The sequence below is a fragment of the Corvus kubaryi genome, unplaced genomic scaffold (assembly GCF_017639235.1).
Source record: "Corvus kubaryi isolate FWS band 111438036 unplaced genomic scaffold, C.kubaryi_AGA036_p1.0 split1-131, whole genome shotgun sequence".
Lineage (NCBI taxonomy): Eukaryota > Metazoa > Chordata > Aves > Passeriformes > Corvidae > Corvus > Corvus kubaryi.
In genome coordinates this window covers 21,226,007-21,245,797 of record NW_024582073.1, presented here as the reverse complement: position 1 = coordinate 21,245,797, position 19,791 = coordinate 21,226,007, and the positions used below count along the sequence as shown (strand labels likewise).

Genomic DNA, 19,791 nt, shown 5'->3' with positions numbered 1-19,791 from the left:
ACTCTTACTGCAAAGAAATACCATACATCTGAGATTCAAAATTTCAGTCCTATCTTTTCCTATCCACAGTCATAGTTCTCTGCTAAAAGGTCCCTGGTTAATTTTTCTTTCACTTTTATTCCTCTTTTATGTACAACAAGTCAAGTTAGGAAACATTTGTCAATTGTATGAAACTGTACAATGAAGAGATATAACTCATATATTAAAGATTTTTTTTTCTAGAAAACTCTCCAGAAATTTCATTGGAAATAATATTTTCTAACTTGGAATCAAAAATTTTTGTCTATTATCTTGCTATGTGAAACAGACAGAGCTCTCAGATTTTGACAGGAAATTAGGATCAGGGAGCAGAATCCAGGACCACCAGAGTCAGTTTCCAGCTCTGTCACTCATTCCTTAAGACTTGCAATTTCTTCAGTTGTTTTTGTTGTGGGACTTTGTGTTAATTTCTACAGCCTTCAGATAGCAATGTGCTATGGTTAAACTCACTGCATTATCATGATACTGCATTAATTTCTAAGGAATACACTACATCTACACATTGTGCTGGAGAAGTCAGAGTCTCTTCTTCATTTCAGACACTTCAGTGTATCACAGAAACCAGTCACAAACCATAAAATTTTTGTAGAGGGAGGAAAAAAAAAAAAGGAAATCTCATTGCTTTAAAAACCAAGCTGCAGTTTCAAAGCAGCCAACATTTTCTAAGTCAGAATCTTTATTTCCAAAACAAAATGGGTGAATATGACATCCAGCAACAAATTAGAAAGGATGAAGACTCTATTTGGGCAAAAGTAAAATGTATTTGTGGTTTGTATCACACTCGTGACTTACTTGCCAAAGAATTTAAGGTTAATTCTGAAGCCAACAATTTCTGTGCAGTTCACACTGCAGTTCACACTGCACAGAGGTCTTATTCCAAGCTTTAGTATCATTCTCCAAATTTGTTCCTTTTGTTTTGCCCTCAGTTTTGTTCAAATCCAGACACAGCAGGAATGGTACAGTTTTACTAAAAGCATTCTGCTGTGCCCAGTCATTTCTCTTGTCCTGAATACCAGGTTCAGCATGGAACCAGGGTAGACCAGAAGTGGTTGATTCTCTACAGCACAGAGGCAACACCATCACACTAAGCATCTTCACTGGAAAATGGCTTAGTGCTCTAAAATCTACCAAAGAGGCTGAAAAATAGTTCACAGGGACTAAAGATGTACAGTAATTTCCCCCTTTTCTGTCTGGTGTCTTTGCTTCTCTCCACAACAGAGAGATTTATTATCAAGAGGTTATTGCCCACACTGCTCACATTATAAGGACTGAACAACCCATGCTCACAGGAAACCACACCAGCAGCAGTGTACTTAATTAAACAGAAACACATGCATTTATTTTTTATGTCTTACTGTTTTCTTGTAAGGCTGAGATTAAAGGACTTGGATCATCTAATTCCTTTCCTTCTAAATGTACCCATGGCTCAGAAGTAGAAGCAACACACACAGACTAAAAAATGTGGCTCAGTCCTCTGGCTGTATGTGCACATAGGTGTGTGGTCCCACTTCTCTCATTGAGCCTCAGGGTTTGGTTCCTTTTTCTGGTTCAGCTGGATCCTGAGAGCTGCTGTCACCATATAATCTTATTCACTGGTAGTTACATACTCAATAAAGTGACTGCTTAGGTGGTCTCTTGCTTTTTCCACAATGCCTGTTTCAATATGACTGGGTTTGCTGACAGACATGAAGTGTCTTTTACATGCGAAATACCTGTACCTCTTTTCTAAAGTCTTTGTTTCTCCATACAAGGCACTAACATAAGGCAGACTGCACCACGTGTTTATGAAACTACCTACCTCAGTGAATGCTTCTCTGGACATCACAAAACTTTACAAATTTACTACATTGCTTTTATTAACTCATTTATAAAAAAATACTTTCAAGTGCAAGTAGCCAAGTCCTGTTAAAGCTTCACTCCTGCCTCAAGAAAAGTATTTTCAACAGAACAAATAAAATTTTCTCCATTCATGTTAGCTGTCTCAGTCAAGGAAAGAGGAAGAAAGGAGATGGTGTTTTGAGTTCAAGGTAGAACAGAATAATGACATTCTCCTGAAAACATAATCTCTGAACTATTATTAATGATCTTTGAAACCTCATGAGGGTGATTCCAAATAACTATGGCAAGGGAAACATATTGCTTATATATATAAATATGCACACCCAACCACACATACACATTTATATGTGTATATATAACCAGAGATATAAAACAGCAAAACAGAGCTCAGAGGGTTAGAGAATTAATTTTGATATCCACAAAGATACCAAACAAATTATTGAGCTATCCACTTCTAAGCACCTTGGAGATAATTAAAATGATAACAAACAGCTACTACAGATTTATCAAAACCAAATCATGCCAAACTGATGTAATTTTCTCCTTTTACAGGGTAACTGGCTTAGTGGATAAAGGAAAGGAAAAAATCTAGCATATTTTGACCTTTGTTAAAACTGTTACACATTTCTAGCTGACATTGTCTCAAAGTAAAAAAGAAAACATCAGTACAGATAAAATTACTGTGAAGAGGAATGTGAATACATATAGAATTAGAATAATCCATTTTCAAAAGGTAGTTATCAAATAAAGAATATTTGGAGATATGTATCATAAAGATATGATGGCTCCACAGTCAATATTTTCATTAACACTCATGCTCAAATAAGAAAGACAAAAACTTTTGCAGATAACACATAAGGGAGGTAGTGGACATTGACTGGTGGAAGCAAGGTTCAGAAATCAACATGACAAAATACTCCAGAATGAAGTGCAAAAAGTACTCCTTGGGAAAAAAAAAAACACCAAACCCACAACGAAGGTGGAAAACCAAAATGGAAAATAACTTTCAGATATCAAATAAAAGACAGGGTATTCTGTGGAATTAGAAAAAGAATGCAGTGTTGCTGCAAAATAAGAAAGACCAATTCTAGGTTGTATTTAGAACTGGAAAACAGCAGACATGGAGGTAAAAATTTTGATAAACTTGACACTGGTGAAGCCTCTGGAAGAATATTGTGTCTAATTTTGGATGCTATATGCATATTTACAGACCCACTAAAAATGAATTTGAAGAAGGGCAAAATGACTCATAAGCTGCTTAGAAAATGTAACAAATGAAGAAAGATTGAAAGAATTGGGCTTTTTGCTGGAAAAGATAAAGCTGAGAAGTACAAAAAAATGTTTTCCGAGTCTTGTTGTAGGGTAAAGAGCTGTCTTCAAAGAGACCTGGAGGAAGGGCAAGAAAGAGGAAGAACCAAGATAAACTTAAAAGATACAGCCACACTATTCTCTAATTCCTTCTCCTCAGTACTGGTGAGTCTACATGTGAAGTAGTGGATCCAATTCTGGGCTCCCCAATACAAGAGAGATGGAAAGACTGGAGGGAGTCCAGCAAAAGGCTGTGAAGGTGATGAAAGGGCTGGAGCATCTCTCATAAGAGGAGAGGTTGAAAGAAGTGGCACTGTTCTATCTGGAGAAGAGAAGGCCCAGGGGGAAATGTCGATGTCTATAAATACCTGAAGGGAAGGTACAAAGAAGATTCTTTGCTAGGATTGGAGACAGGTCTTCAGTGGTGCCCAGGACAGGAGCAGAGGCAACAGACTCAATAGGAAACACAGGAGGTTTTCTCTGAACATCAGGAATCAACATTTCTGCTGTGAGGGTGCACTCATACAGGTGCCCAGAGAGGTTGTGAGTCTCTACCATTGGCAATACTCAAAAGCCATCTGGGAACAGCTCAGTGTAGTTGGCTCTGGGTGGGTCTGTATGAGCAAAGGGGTTTGACCAGATCACCTACAGAGGTCACTTCTGACCTCAAAAATTTTATCATTCTAGAATTCTATAAAAATAATGATAAAAGATATTGAAGTTGTTTATTCTCCTTCTCTAGAGTGAGAAATTAGAAAATATCAGGATTATAGAGAGAGATTAGATAAATATTGCCCAGTTCCACACCCTATAATGACAGAAAAAGTATAGAAATTACTCTAGAAATTATGAAAAATCTACCAGGATAATATGGAAGATAGGTACAAACCATGTAAGCATACAGAAAAGTCACTGCTTCAAGGGGTGAACTGTAACATTCTCTCCAGTGGATTTCAGCAGAAGACTGAAATAACTTTTCTGCATGTTGGTCCAGCCTCTTGGAAAAAAAAATAAAGAAACCAACAAAAAACCCCAAAAATCTCATTTCCATTATGGCTCTTCTGATTCTACAGACTGAAGACCATGTTCTCACAGAGCACAGTAATGACACCAGTGATCCCAACATTCTCTGGTTTAACTAAAATCCCAAAGATTCAAGAAAATGTCCCAGTACAGTCACAAACCCCATTAAAAATGCAGCCATAAAGCCTTTTAATTCCTAGGGTAAATTTCCCTAGGAATCCAGCACCCGCATGCATCCACTTTAGCAAACTGTTTGAAAAAAAGGCTTAATGATTATTAATGCTGTTGCTGCAGTAGCACGTGTTGCAGACACCTTGGATGAGCACATTTAAATGTACTGCTAAAGATCACTAGAATAAAAAAGAAGTATTTTTTAAAAGTAACAAAAGCATGTATTAAGTAGGATTCAATGGATTAGACAAAAATATGGGCTACAATAAAGCAATGCATAACAGCAATCACAATATAATTGCTCAGGTGCAAAATATATAATATATATGATGAATAAAATCATATGAATGAAAAAACTGGAATGGTGCAGCAAGTGTAACTGATGACTAGAAGTTATATATCAAGATGATAGAAATTCATAAGCTACTAAAACCTTCCTCTTGATTAACTGTATTTCATTAGAAAGCCATCAAATCAATTCGGTTGAAACTATAAAAGACGATGCTGTGATAAATAATTTTTCGAAGAACTTCCAATTACCTTGGAAATTAATTTACTTTTATTTGCAAGAATTTAGGATACATAATTTTAACTTCAGTGTTTCAGTTGCCATAACAACTTTCTACATTTGTTCCTAGATCATTTATGAGCACATAATTTTTTAATTTGATTGCATCATTTGATAGATAAGACAGTTTAATGCCGTTTTTAAGCTAACTCATTTAAACTATTTGCTAGAGGATTGCTGGTTATTTCTGTTCCTGATAAAGCTCATAATCAGGCAGAGTTAATTTAACAGAAATTATATGCAATGATAATCTTTTCCAGTAAATTCTGTTCAATAGACAAGAGCACCTATTCAACAGATTCTCCTTGCTCAGATGAGCAGTAGTAGCTGTGTCATCTCCTGTGTTTGGCTTTACTCATGAATACCTGAGAACACTCAAAGACCTGAGAGTGGTAGGAGTAATCCTGCAGTATTTTCCCACCAAGGTCACAAAGCTCACATGAGGAATTTATTCAGATGTTTAATGTAGCAACTAAAACTGTGCAAGTTTTGCAGTTGTACTGAGGACTAGCGATGACAATGGTGTGATGCAAAGTTACTTTTGTTTGAAATCAGAAGCCTCTTTCATTCTAGACTCACTGCCCTAGCTTTCAATGCGCTGCACTGGCTTTTGCTCTCCTCTATATGAGTTTGCCATCAGCTGTGATGTTCAAAACAGGACACTGTAGCAGACTGTCTGCACAGTGCTGTACTGCCCTGTTGGCACATTCTGCTAACTTCATATGCCACTTTGGGGTGGAGCAGAGCCTCTAGATTTTTTGAAACTGACTTCAAAAGTATAGAGCTACTGACAGTAAAACCTAGGATTTGAATCAGGGTCAATTGAGGGCCCCACATACAGGTGATATGGGCAATCTCAAGGGCTCTGTCTCAGCTAATATGTCTAAATTCCTCTGGACAGCACCTAAGCAAAGCTGTACAAGCATGTACCTGAAATTCTTTACAGATCTAAGCCTCAATAGCTAACAGTGAGTATATGATCAAGCTGGGAAAGGAAACCACACTATCAGAGATGCTACTTAATTATTTTAACAATTCTTTCTGTCTCCTATTTTTTTAAATGGAAGCAGTCACAGAGCTTTGTCAAAAAATGATATTTATACCTTGTTCCATATGAGGCCTCCTTTCCATTAGTAAATCATATTAGAAGGAAATACAATGATCAGTGAACTTATTGTATTGTTAAAATATTTTTTAACTCTCAGACCTCCCTGGTAATTTTTATAATACAATTGCAATTTCAGATTAAATATTTATTCTACCTTACAGTTCACTAGATATCAAAGGCCATTTACATTAAAAACCCATCATTTTTATCTGTTGTCTTCTACACAAAAGGATTAGTTAGAAGTCTCTTGTCAATTTATTGTGAGTTCAAAGAGGTGAGTCCTTTGCTTCACCTAGACCTTCACTACAAATGATGCCAATATCCCTGGAAACCAAATAAATGTGACAATCTTATTTTTGTTCTGCCTGTTGTAGTTCATATCATTACAGTGTCTTTGAACATACAGCAAGACACATGCCAAAATCTGTGCAGAAATTGCTTAGCTGAGGAGTAAAATGATGAGATCGTGGCATGGAAGGATGTACTTTACTGCAGTGACTGCCAACAGGTAGTGCTCTCCTTAACACACAGGAATAATGTTATTAATGAAAGATTTTCCTAGGGGATATGGGTTGGCAAAGACAGTTAGCCATGACTGTGTGCTACAGTGATATTTAAAGCTTACTATTTTTAAAAGAGAAAATGACAAGTGAATCATTATTAGATGCATTTTCCTTCCAATAGTTGTCTTTGCTCCCTTTATACCACTGTAAAACCAACAAAAATCTAGATTAGTCAGAGGGTCCCTTCTGGTAAAATGGATGAAAGTAATGTGAGATTCAAGCTGCAGTCTGTTACACATCAAGATTATAATTCAGCATATTTTTCTAATTCCCCGAAAGAACATAACAGAGGTCACATTTCAGTGGCCTTCCTAAATTGCAACTACAGAAATGATGAATGTTTCCATGTGCAGAAATAGACACCTGCCTACATAAAGCAATTGCACATAAAAAGTGCTTGTGTGTACAGGAGATCATGTGCAAATACACTGAGACATATATGATTTAAATGCCTTAAACTACAAACACATGCATATACTTAATGCACTAAAGAGAACAGTAGGGTTTCTTGGTTGGGCTGGGTTTTTTGGTTTTGGGTTTTTTGGTTTTTCTTTTTTTTTTTGGCTGCCAAAGTGAAAAATGAAGGGAGGAAACAATTTAGTTGAAATTGAACCGAAATATATTTTTGCGTTGTTTCCTGCTCCCATAAGCTAATAATTGCCATTCATTCTTTAATGCCAAAACATCTTGGTTTTAGCTCTTTTGGGGAACAAGAACGGAAATGAATGCTTAGGTTCTGAGAAGTGCTAGGGAGGAGCAGAATGAGGGTGTTTCCTCTTTATCCAGAAGTTCAATGGCTCCATGATATTTGTGAATTACATCCAACATTTTTTCCCATCTATTTGATAAATTCCTGTCCAAGAACAACCTTTTAACATGTATGCTGTTTGGAAAACATTGCAAATTTAGTGCCTAGCCTGATGCCTTATGCAGAAGCAAATACAAGGTGGACAGTGAACAGAATTGTTTAAAGAAAAACATATGACACTGTAGAGGATAGCTTTTACATCATTCAATTCTTTATTGTCATCTTAATTAAAGATCAAATTAATCTGGGATACTTGCAAAATTTTATAATTCTTTAGCTAATACTCTCTTTCCTACTCACATATTTGAAAAGCAGGTCTCTCTTGTCACAATTAGAAATTCTTCATTCAGATTCCACTTAGCAGAACTAAAGTTAATAGCCTATGCTACCTTAATTGTGGCTCTCACATTTTGAGAGAATTATATAGCAAAATACAGCTCAAGGCCCCAAACAAAAGTAAATAAAGTGTTTAAAAATCTCAGTTGTTGGCTAAGTTTGTAATGCTTATTTATTTTAAATAGAAACTGAAATGGAAGCATAGTTAGAGTACCAAAGCTTCAGGCACTCACTCTGTGACAAGGGCTCAAAATGACGCAAAGTCTATTCTGAATGAAAAAGTCACATCAACCTTTTTCTGTCTTCTCCTCCTGTAAATATGGACAAGGTGATAACAGATTCTTACAAAACATGGATTCCTAACCCTTCAGTTCCTCTTATCCAATTATATTAACAGATCTGTCCTAAAAATGTATTAAATATGGGCTTTAGAGTGACACTGAAAGCATCCTGTTCCTGTGCTTTGGACTACAATAGGAAACTGTAAGAAAAGAAATTTAAAAAACCAACTTCACCCACTAAACTTCAGAGGGAGAGACCAGGGCAGTACCAGGTCTTGACTCCAAGGTCACAGGTTGGCAGCGACACTGCAACACTTTGACTCGCTCTGCTAACATCTGTGTCCACAGAGATGACAGCAAAAGCATTACATGTGCTACTGTAATGTGTACATCTAGATTAGCTGATATCTAAATTAGATTGGAATAGAAGAAGCAGCAGTTTGCTTTTCCAATGCTTTTTCACCATGTTTCCTCAATCTAATCTCAGACATGTTCTTTCTCAGGCAGAGAGCAGAACAACCATTTCATAACTGAGCTGTGAAGAAAACCTAGAATTTGACTTCAGAAATCAGCTATTCTCCTACATAATGACGTTTTACTTACCTTTTATAAGTGTTGTAGTAAGAGAAAGTCAGCAGATAAGAATTCAAAGCACAGAGAAGTACCTCTGCCCAATAAGATACTCAAAGAGAACAGGAACTGACAGGAGTCTGCTGCTGTGTGTGACACAATAAGCTCCACAAAATACATGAAATGTTGACTGTTACTGATGTTGTTAAAGGCGAGGTTGACATTCCTATCAGGATCAACAGTTACAAAAATCCAGATGGCTCTACCTAATATCTAACACCTGTTAATATTCACCTGGTTTCAAGTAAGTTTAAATTAGACTATCTTCCTGTTTCCATCATCACCCAGGAAGCCAAAAGGAACACAACAATGGGCATTCAAGACATCAAAACATGTATGCAGGAGTTCTGCAGTTTGGAGATGTCATAAAGTTCCCAGCAGCATCCAAAGTTGTTATTCTATAAGACATTACAAAAAAATAGCCCTTTGGAAAAAATACAATTACCCACAAGGAAGATTTTGATTCTACCTGACATAAATAAAAGCAGTCCTTTTATGTAACCTCTTATTGGCCTTTTAAAAAGGGCTATGGTCTGCGGTACCATGGTTATTGTGCCTACTGGGTTTACACTGTAATCTAAATAACCTGGTTTGGGAAACACTCTCAGAAGCTGAAATGTGATTTACAAGCGATTTTAACAGGTTTGAAACTTACACTACATTAACTATTTCCTCTGAAGAGGAACATCAATATTTCAGACACACAAAAATTCTTCTTTTTGCACTGAGTTAGGCCATTATTCAATCCAACATTAGCAAGTAATTTTCCCCAAATATTGTTAAGTATAACGCTGGGTTGCAGTAACTTTTGTTCTTACAGAATTTAGAACAAAATAAAAGCTACTAGTCCATGAACTATTTTGATGAAAATATATTATTTGAGAAAATTTCTTAGCAAACCTTACTTATTCATTTAGCAATAAATACTGGATTTGAGCTCCTCATTTAGAAGTTTATTTTTACACAGATCAAGATTCCTAAAATTTATGAATATTTTATTGCTTATCTTTCCTAAACTCCTAACTAGGACTCTTTAGAAATTGATTTTTATACAGAAAGAGTTTCCTAAAGTTTTTGAATACTTTACCACTAAAACTCCTAAAAATCTTAACTAGGTCTTTTGCAGAGCACAATGGAATAAAATATATTTTCCTTGGCATTTGTGTGTACATATCTTGAATACTGCAGGGGACTTCGATGAATGATTTAGATTAATGTTGACTGACAGATGACAACTGAGTTCTATGACAACTTTTGACAAGTCAACATTTAGTTGTCCTCTGTTTTGGAGAAAACACAAAACTTTCTGAAATGAAGACTTGAGGCAAGCAGGTTCACATTTTTCTGTTTCTTCAGTAAAGCTTACTAGACCACTTCACCTGGGAATGGAAAACAGTCCTGAGTGACATTCCTCAGGGGTCAGCATTGGGACTAGAGCTGTTTAACACCTTTGTCAGTGACATGGACGTTGGGATCAAGTGCTCCCTCAGAGAATCTGCCAATGACTCCAAATTCTGTGGTGTGGTTGACAATTGGAGGGAAGGGATGCCATCCAGAAGGACATCGACAGGCTCAAGAGGTGGGCCTGTGTGAACCTCATGAAGTTCAATAAGGCCAAGTGCAAGGTGCTAAACCTGGTTCGGGTCAATCCCAAGCACAAATAAAGGCTGGGTGGAAGAATGAGTTAAAAACAGCCCTGAGGAGAAGGACTGGGGGTGTTGGTAGACAAGAAATCCAACACGAGCCAGTAGCGCGTGCTCACAGCCCAGAAAGCCAAATGTGTCCTGGGCTGCACCCAGAGCACAGTAGGCAGCAGGACAAGGGAGGGGATTCTGCCCCTCTGTCCACTCTCATGAGACCTCACCCATAGTGCTGCATCCATCTCTGGGGTCCCCAACATAAGAAGGATGTGGAGGTGCTGGAGCAAGTCCAGAGGAGTGCAGTGAGAGGGCTGGAGTACCTCTGCTAGGAAGACAGGCTGAGAGAAGTGAGGTTCAGCCTCGAGAGGACTCCAGGGAGACCTTACAGCACCCTCCAGTACCTGAAAGGGACCTACAAGAGACATGAGGAGAGATTTTTTACATGAGCATGCAGTGATAGGACAAGGGGGAATGGCCTTAAGTTGAAGCAAGCTAGGTTTACATTAGATTTACAGGAAAAATTCTTTACTGAGGCACAAGTCGCCCAGAGAATCTGTGGATGTCCCATCCCTGGAAGTGTTCAAGGCCAGGTTGGATGGGGCTTTGAGCAACTTGGTTTAGTGGAAAGTGTCCCTGCCTATGAAAGGGGGGTTGGAACTAGATGGCCTTTAAGATCCCTTCCAACCAAACCATTCTGTGATTTTATGATTCTGTGATTTTGGATAAATTATGACAGAACTGGAATTCAAATGCAAGTCACTTACAAGTCAGGTCAATATCCCAGACACCATGCTGGAGAATGAGAAATCTCTCTTACAGACAGACTGACTTCAGTGGAACCAGGATTTTGCTGTAACAGTCACTTTCAGTACAAGTAAAATATTCTCTGACTCTTTCGTGAGTTTATTCTAGAAGCTTTAAATGAAATAGTCGGTTCCTCAATTTTGCTGCACATTTTTTAAGTTATCACCTTCCCACTTCAGAATTATGCTATCTCTCCTATTTTATGTGGATTTTGGCATTGCACTCTATTCAAAGTCTTTATTCAAACACACTCCATACCAAAAGAAGAAAATCAAATTCTTGTACTAGTAAAAAATACTGTACTAGTTCAGTTCCTGTACTAGTAAAAATATCAGACTAGGTCCTTGTCAATGGATTTGGGGATTCCTTAAGGTGAAAGACACTAATAATTTATTTCCACTACCATACACAAACTCATCTTACTATGTTCTACTTGAAAGAAAATTTTATCTAATAAAATGGAAAAGATGGCATAGTTGGCTTCTGTTTTTTTCCAGGGAATGTGTCCTACTCAAAAGCAACAAATCACTGTAGATTAAGTCAATCACAACTTAGTACAAGAATAGGTTTCCAGAAAAAATTAATTAAGCCAGAGAAAACAGCAAAAGGTCTTGACATAAAGTCAGACAGAGCACCACTGGGCTGGCAGCATCACCCTGAAGTCAAAAGCAGCAGGAGAAACAAGGAAGCTGATACAATGGCAACAATGAAACACACACTGCAGGTTTATTCTTCTCATTATCTTTAGAATCCAGTACGAAATTTGCACGTGTCTTCAGGTCCAATCTGTGATATTATGTGTTTGATGCCCTCCATGCTCAATAAAACTAGCTAAAAAGTAAGATCCCACAAGCCTGGCATTACGTATTGGGGTCAGACTCTTGCTGTGCCGTTAGATACACACAAGTCACATGATGCTTTTGTTGTCAATTTGGGCTCATGTACCAAATCTAGCTACAGTTCTATATATTTCAGATAGATGATTTTAAAAAGGCATCAGGTTCTACAAGAGCTCTTTAGCCCATTCAGGCAGATATTTAAACACATCTTCACAGAATCATGGTTTTTAATGATACTTACTAAGAAAAAAACCCAAGCCCAGTGCATATAGTCATCACACATCATTTTATCTGCCTAAGTACATCTTGGGATAAGCTTTTGAGCCATCTACTTTTACTGAAATCAATGGAAATCCCTCATTCAGAGGCATAAGTGTCTTCATGTGGCATATATTACATCAAAAATAAACCTGTATTTGAGGGAAGTGGAAGATGATGGGGTAATACTGTTCTTCTCAGGTCATAGCTGTATAATGGAGGATAAATGGGGCAGCAGAGAAAGAGAGAAATAACCAACAGACCAAATCCACCTCTGCACAGCACAGTGTTATGAACTTGGCACAACACTTTTAAGTACATTGGGTAGGATTTCTGTTTTGCTGAGGGTCCTTTATATATTGGGCTATTAATTTATTTTTCCCTGGGGAAAATGCTACTGGTACAGCTCGATTTGTAACTCCTGAGAGAAAAAGCTTGTCACAAGCACACTGAGCTCCAATATAAAGGATCACACAAACTGTTTCAATAGGAGCACATGCAACAACCTGCATGCTCTGCCCTGAGTGCATTCCCCTTTCCAGCTGCAGACAGCATGTGCCTTTCTCCCTGACTGGACAGGTGTTTTTTACTCTCAGACACTTCTAAAATACTAGAATTTGTCCCAGAGATGGAGCAAAATGTGCAGCTCAGATCCAGATGTCCCTGCTCCTTTGGAAAAAGACAGATAAACAGGAGCTTGAGTTGCAGAATTTGGTTATTTTTAGCTCTATTCACAGCATCTGCCTCTGTCACTGCACAGAATAAAAACAAATATTTGTTAGCACAGTGCTTGGTTACACCAAGTACTGCAGTGCTATTTACTAAGACAACACTATAGTTACTTGCGCTGCGAAGACAATAGATGTTTAACACTTCTGATGTCTGACTAAAAATCTGTAGAAAACAAAATACCCCCAAGAGGAAATAGTTATTTTTTTTCCTTACATCTTTCAGATTTGTATTGCAGTCCTATTATTACTGTCCTATTATTACAGTCCTATTACCCTGGTGGTAACTTTGCAAGATTTCATATGAGCATAACACTTCTTTACAATCCGAAATATTGCAGTCAGATAATTTCAAAGACAGGCTACATACCAGGGAGGATCAGACATTAGTGTAAATGTCCATGTGACTGCGAGAAGCAAAAGCCACTGACTCAAGGACTATCTCATACATGTGCAGCTGAAAATCTGTGCAAGTGCATAGAGAGAGCCCTGAAAATAGAGGTGAAACTAAAACCTTACGTCATGACCAGTGTCTCATCTCCAGGTTCACTAAGTAATCCATCTACAAAGACAGAAGTGCTGGTAAAATTATGTGTGCTCCAGGTCTGGCCTTCATCTATGCTGAACCTGTAAAAAAGCAGAAATGGCTTTCATTTACAACTATTGCTATACAAACAGAATGCACTTTAAAAAATCCCCTCACTACTAAAGCTTAGGATTTTTGATCAAAAAAATACAGTATGCCTAGACAGTGCATGACATTAATGTGATCTTCTTCTCAGCAACTTATCCAGGGATTCCCATTTTTATGAGAAGGTGTGATAAATTCTCCACAACAATAAAATTTCTCAGCCCGATTAAAAACTGAGCTCTGTCAACAAACTATCTTGCTACCTTGACTATTCAAAAGCAAGTTAATTCACATTTCATTCTTTCTAGTAGTCTCTAAGCTATAGACCTGTTCAGCAGAGGCCAGTGAAACACGAGAGGCCAACTGCGAAAACATGGGAGGTGCAGTAACTCCAGGCACCAAGATGATGATGGCCCTTCACAGCTGCTACCATCCACTTAAACATTTGCAAATCATACTGATGAATCAGCAAAACATATTTCAAAACGTATTTCAAATGTGCATCCAAAATTTATGAGTCAAAGTCTCTTTCTTCTGCACATTTCCTCCAGGTCTTTTGGATAGTAGGCTAACAATGGCTTTCATCCCAGAAAACCAGGCACAGAGCTTAGTTCCTACTCGTGTATATAACACAATTCTGCGAAAACAAACAATTCACAAGCGATGAAGATGTCTTACAGTTTTTTATGCTGAAGATTATAGTTCTGTGTGCCATTACACAAGGTTACCATGTTTTGCTGCACTATTGTGCAGTCTAAAACTACATATTTTATATCAAAATGCTTTGCAACAAGCTTCTTATGATTGATGCATTATGCCATGGTACCTTCAGCACCATGAAGTAATCTTAAGTAAACATCCAACTGCATTTTGTTGACTTAATGAATGTTAAATTAAGATGACCCCACCTGTGATTCATACATGATCACATTGAAATGCTTATCTTAAACTCTGAACTTTGCCTGAGGTCTTGAATACACAATAGCTCTACTCTAATTGACTGTAGGATTACTTGAGTATTTTCAGAGGGATGGAGGTGTCTTTGATAGCCACAATAACTCCACCATGGTCCAAGTACAAGATGTGGTGCTCTTCTTCAAAGACCTACAAGTCAGACAAAGAAAGGCCAGCTAAGCAAATGTACAAAACAGCTGAAATAAAATGAACAAGCAAAAAAGAATTAAGAGACTTATGTTTTATAATGTCCACACTTCAAACTGAAAAGGACATAAAAGTCAGGTTAACTCTTATATTTCTCCCAGCTGTAAAAGAAAAGAAAGTTAAGCAGGTGAATCAGAAAATGTTCAGGTTCAAATCACAGTCAGATTAAACTGCCTAAAGTGATTTTAGCCCAAGCTTACATTTCTCATAGTATGCATTCTGCATTCCTTCCTGTTATATATCACCAAGTGACCCATCACCTTTCTTTGGTGTTTGCCATATTCTGTGTATCCTGAAGAATAAAATGCTTTGTAGTTTAATTCTAAGAAAAAAAGGAAAAGAACTGCTGTCTGTGACTTTCTCACATACTCTCCAGAACCTACAGAATGTGAAATAAGTGGTGCAAGGATGTTTTCCTCATTTCCAGTGTCAGTGAGTTTAAGTTAAAATATTATGTGATGTACCATGGAGGCCACTCTGAATTTGGACCAAAATACACGTACTATTGATTTAATGGTATAAAGGATTAAAAAATTCCTAAATTATTTCAATTCCTTTTCTAGAGGTCATCAGCAGTACTAAAATAAAAGCACAGGTTTCCTGTTTTACATCTCAAATCTGTTTTAAGACAGAATACTCATTTTATTAACCTGTGAAAGTTCATTTAACAAAGAAGCAAGTGATACATGAGAATTATCACACACACTTAGCATTTATAGACAAGCATGCAGTCTTCTATGTGCTTTGACAAAGCAAAGGTGAAAACCATAAAGGTTAGCTTTACTTTGCCTTGTGAATGAAAAAATACTGACAATACCAATTTTTCTTTTTTTGGCAAAACTAAATGCTACATTTAGAGGATTTCTCAGCAAGACTGAACCAAAGCTGGGGTGAAAATATCTTACAGCACACTCACCATTATTTCAAAAGTAGGAAGCACTTAATTTGGGTTGAGAACTCAGTCTTCCTCTCATCTATTAAGAACATATTTTATGGGAATCCTAGGGCTTCAAGTGTCTGATCGGTTTTTCAATGTTGCCAATTTACAGGCAAAACCCTGACACGAGGCATTTATAGTCCTATCTACTTACTCACCCAGCTGTGCATTTTAGAAGAGAATTCAGTAAAGGACAGACATTAATTTTAGATGCACTTCAAAAGGATGAGATCAGCTGGAGACAGATAAGCAAGCAGAGTTTCGATTCTCCTCTAAACTTCCCTCAAACCAAACTGCAACAGTATGTACTGGGACACCAAGTCTCCCAAAGTTTCACCACCATGCTGAAGAAAAAGGAAGCTGATATCTGCACCACTTTATACAAATTAGCCCTTCCCAGAAAAGCACCATGGCAATTCCTCATGTACCATTTTAACACCCTGCTTTAGCACACTATAAAGCACAGAGGACACACTACGGGCATATTAATGACATTGTTATATCATGTTCTTCTTGCCCACACTTCAAACTTTTTATAAACAAAATGTATGAAAGCCATATGAAAACAATTCTTCATCTTCAATACATTGAAAAGAATTAGCAGTTTCATGCCAGTTCATCACAAAAGTAAATACTTATCTCTACTTTCTGGAAACAAAACCAAGGCAAACAGTTTGCAAAGGATCGAGGGAAAGGTGGTCCCAGTGTGAGAGATGAAGTTCAGACCCAAGAAGATGAGATATGTGAGTTCACAATAGGTCACAAATTCTGATATACATCTCTCCACTAACTAAAGCAGGCAATAAATCTATTCAGATCCTTACTAGTAGCCAGTCACTACTGAACAAGATTTTTATAAACTATTTCTGTAATTTTTTGTGCACATTCTGTGCTTTATAATCACAATGTCAGCTTCTATTCTGTCCTCTTCCTTCTGCTCTAAATGCTTTTTTTTCTATGTCTGTCCCAACAACTTCTGCAGCTATTTCAGGTCAGAATATCCATTGAAAGAAATTGGGCTAGCTCCATGAAATCAGTGAGAGCATGCTTAAGTGATCCTAGAGAAATATATGCCATACAATTTGCTTTGCAATACAGAAGTTCAAAAAAATAAACAAAATTTCCTGAGATTACTTTTTTCTTTCATCAAGTGATATCCATTACTAAACTCAAATCTGGAAACAGAAGCTTTTCTACACAGAATGAGCCAGTTGGACCTTCTCAGGGCTGAAAAGCTGTAATTACATCCTTTTATGTTGCGCTTAGAAGTGTTACCATCTATCTCCTAAGATACCTGCAGGAAAACATGTATTCTCACTTAACCAAAGGTTTTCCAAGTTGCTTTGATACACAAGGATTTGACACAGAAAAATAATATTCCAACAAAAAAAGCATCAGACTAAAGCTCCAGAGATCTAGATTTAGTTCTTAGACATCCAAAAGGCTTTCTGTGTAACCTCACTAGCTTAACTGAGCATTTTGTTGCTGCAAGAGCTACTTTGGCAGCAGATCAAATGTGAAAGGTTTATTGTTGCTGACTTTTTCCTTTTATTTATGCCATTTCTTTTGAAAGCCAGACTTTTCTCTTGCTCTCTTTGCTGTATTTCAAGTACAGTGTTTTAACAGATGCTGGTGAAATAGCAGAAGCAACCACAACTTTGAACAGAAATCAGTATTAGAAAAATAATAAAAAACCTCATGTGTATACACAAGGTAATCCTTAGCACTTAACAGAGTATCCTAAGAGTTCATGCTCATTAAAACATTTTTTGATATTGTTTTCCTGGTGTAATAGAGAAATCTTTCAAATAAACATGAGTTCACCTTAAGCTACATCTTCATGGTCCATTTGGCACTTAAGTTAACAGTTGGACCTAACGATCTTAAGGGTCTTTTCCAACCTAAATGATTCTATGATTCTAAGCCCACATAGTTCATGATAATGCCAAGGTGAGATCTCCTTCTTCTACAGTCAGTTCATGGCATGGATGTTTAAGTTACTTGCCAATCACCTCCTAAACTACTGCTATTTACAGTGCAATGTTGTAGAGTACATAGCTCCAAATTTAATTTTTTTTCTTAAGAAAAGAGTGATGGTTTCAAGATATATCAACAATCACCTCAGCCACAAAAGGCAGAAGAACAACTGGAACCAACCCAAGTGGTATTGTGGTTACTTATAACCACAAATCTTGTTTTTATTTTTTGTGTGAGCTGGCACAGGCAGGACACAGGAACAACCACAAAACCACAGATGAAATTCAATAATAAATTTATTCTCATTACCTGGCCAACCAGGTGAGCCCTGAAGCAGCACCTGGGCAGAGACACACAAGTGGGGATGAAGACACTGCAGAGCTCAGTCCATGCTGGAGGATCACCCAGCCTGCTGCTTTCAGCTGTATTTCAGGGGTTTGCACAGGTGTAATCTACCACTCTGCTTTGGTCTTTGCTGAAGCAGGGCAGGGATCTCAGGCATGTTTGATACTGTGCCTCTATCACAGGCCTATGTTATCTAAACACAGACGTTTGACTTGTCCAACACAGAAGACCAAATACCTACTAGTGTGAGTGTGATATATGTGGGTTTTAACACCGGAGCTGCATGTCATGTGGCTGTGTTTTCAATCCTCCTTACCAACCTTCTGTTGGTAACCTTCTGTTATTTTCTCAAACATTTCCATTTATCACCAGAATTTACTTAATTTCACAAAACTCTCATTTAGGCATTCGTTTCTACCTATGAACACTGCCTCTGTTAATAGGTAAGTCTTCCTGAACCCTTATATGACCACATCAAATGCAAGCTATGGAAATAGGGGTTCAGTTGAAACCAATCATAGAATCAGTAAATTTGGAAAAGACTTCTAGGACCATTGAGTCCAGCCATGAACCCTGAGCACTGCCAAGTCTGTCTAACCATGTTCCCAAGTGCCATATTAACACATTATCTGAACACTTCTAGAGACGGCAACTCAACCACTTCCCTGGGCAGCCTGTTCCAATGCCTGACCATATTTTCAGTGTTTTTCCTAATATCCAATCTAAACCTTCCCTTCTGCAACTCAAGTCCATTTCCTCTTGTCCTGTCACTCGTTACCTGGGACATGAGACCAAACTCCACCTATCTACCCCCCAATCTCCTTTCAGGCAATTGTAAAGAGCAATAAGGACCCTCACAAGCCTTAAAATAATTTAAGTAGATATAGATGGTCAAGAAATTATGGAAAAAAATGATCAGCAGATTGTTGTTAAAGTGAGAATGGATTGCAGACTCAGGTCCCAGTTAAGAATCAGAAACTGTCAATTTTGTCATGCTAATGTAAAGAAATCTTCCCAAATGGGGTGCCAGTAATGTCAAGACATCAAGGGCAGTCATTTCATTATGTTAAGTACTGATAAAGTTTGTAATTTTGCATTCAGTCTTATCATGCATCAGGAGAGGAATGCCATATTAGACAGTCCAACCAATGAGCAAAAAAAAAAGAAAAAAAAAACCACTTCAGAAATTTGGTTCATTAGGAAAATCAGTGGATTTGAGTTTGCTGTTTCCAAGGGGAAAATCCCTATATTCAGCATAGACCTGATAATCACCTTTTAACATCTAAAAAGTTATTCAAAGGTGACAGGAAACCACTCCTCTCAAAAGGTAAGAGGAAAACTTGTACAATTTGTGAAACTTCAAGAACAGGAGCAAAAGGAACAGTCAGCTTATGTCAAATATTCAGAAAAATCTATGAAGAATGGTGAAGCACCATGAAGCCAGAATCTTCTACAGGGAAGGATTAACAAATAGTTCTGGGAAACCTCCTGTAGAGATGTTCCTTGTATGTTTGATGCTGTCTCAGAGCACACCGTTGAATTACAGGATCTTTAACCTTCCCCAAAGTCCTATAATCCTTTGAACCAATACTGCTATTATTTCAAGAAAGGTTTATTTAATTTCCTGCAGTACATTTTCTCCTAAGTCTCTTACGTTTGCTTTTCTGCATTCTCTGTCTCTATACACAAGCACACACTGCTCCTTTTCTCCTCTGTAAACAGCTCTGCAACATCATGTGAGCGTGTGAGAAAGGTGCCAGGCCCTTGTTAATGACAACCACAAAGTCTCCAAGGCAG

At 37.6% G+C, this 19,791-nt stretch overlaps 1 protein-coding gene across 7 annotated transcripts in view; it reads right to left on the bottom strand.

Annotated features, from left to right (window-relative positions):
- SORCS2 (sortilin related VPS10 domain containing receptor 2) overlaps positions 1–19,791 on the bottom strand; it is a 548,208-nt gene that overhangs the window by 43,462 nt on the left and 484,955 nt on the right. For all 7 annotated transcript variants that reach the window (XM_042053480.1, XM_042053482.1, XM_042053478.1 and 4 more), the window contains exons 13-14: positions 14,587–14,678; positions 13,463–13,570 (exon numbers count right to left, since the gene is read on the bottom strand). In XM_042053480.1, coding sequence (XP_041909414.1) covers positions 13,463–13,570; positions 14,587–14,678 — 200 coding nt within the window. The remainder of the gene's footprint in view (positions 1–13,462; positions 13,571–14,586; positions 14,679–19,791) is intronic.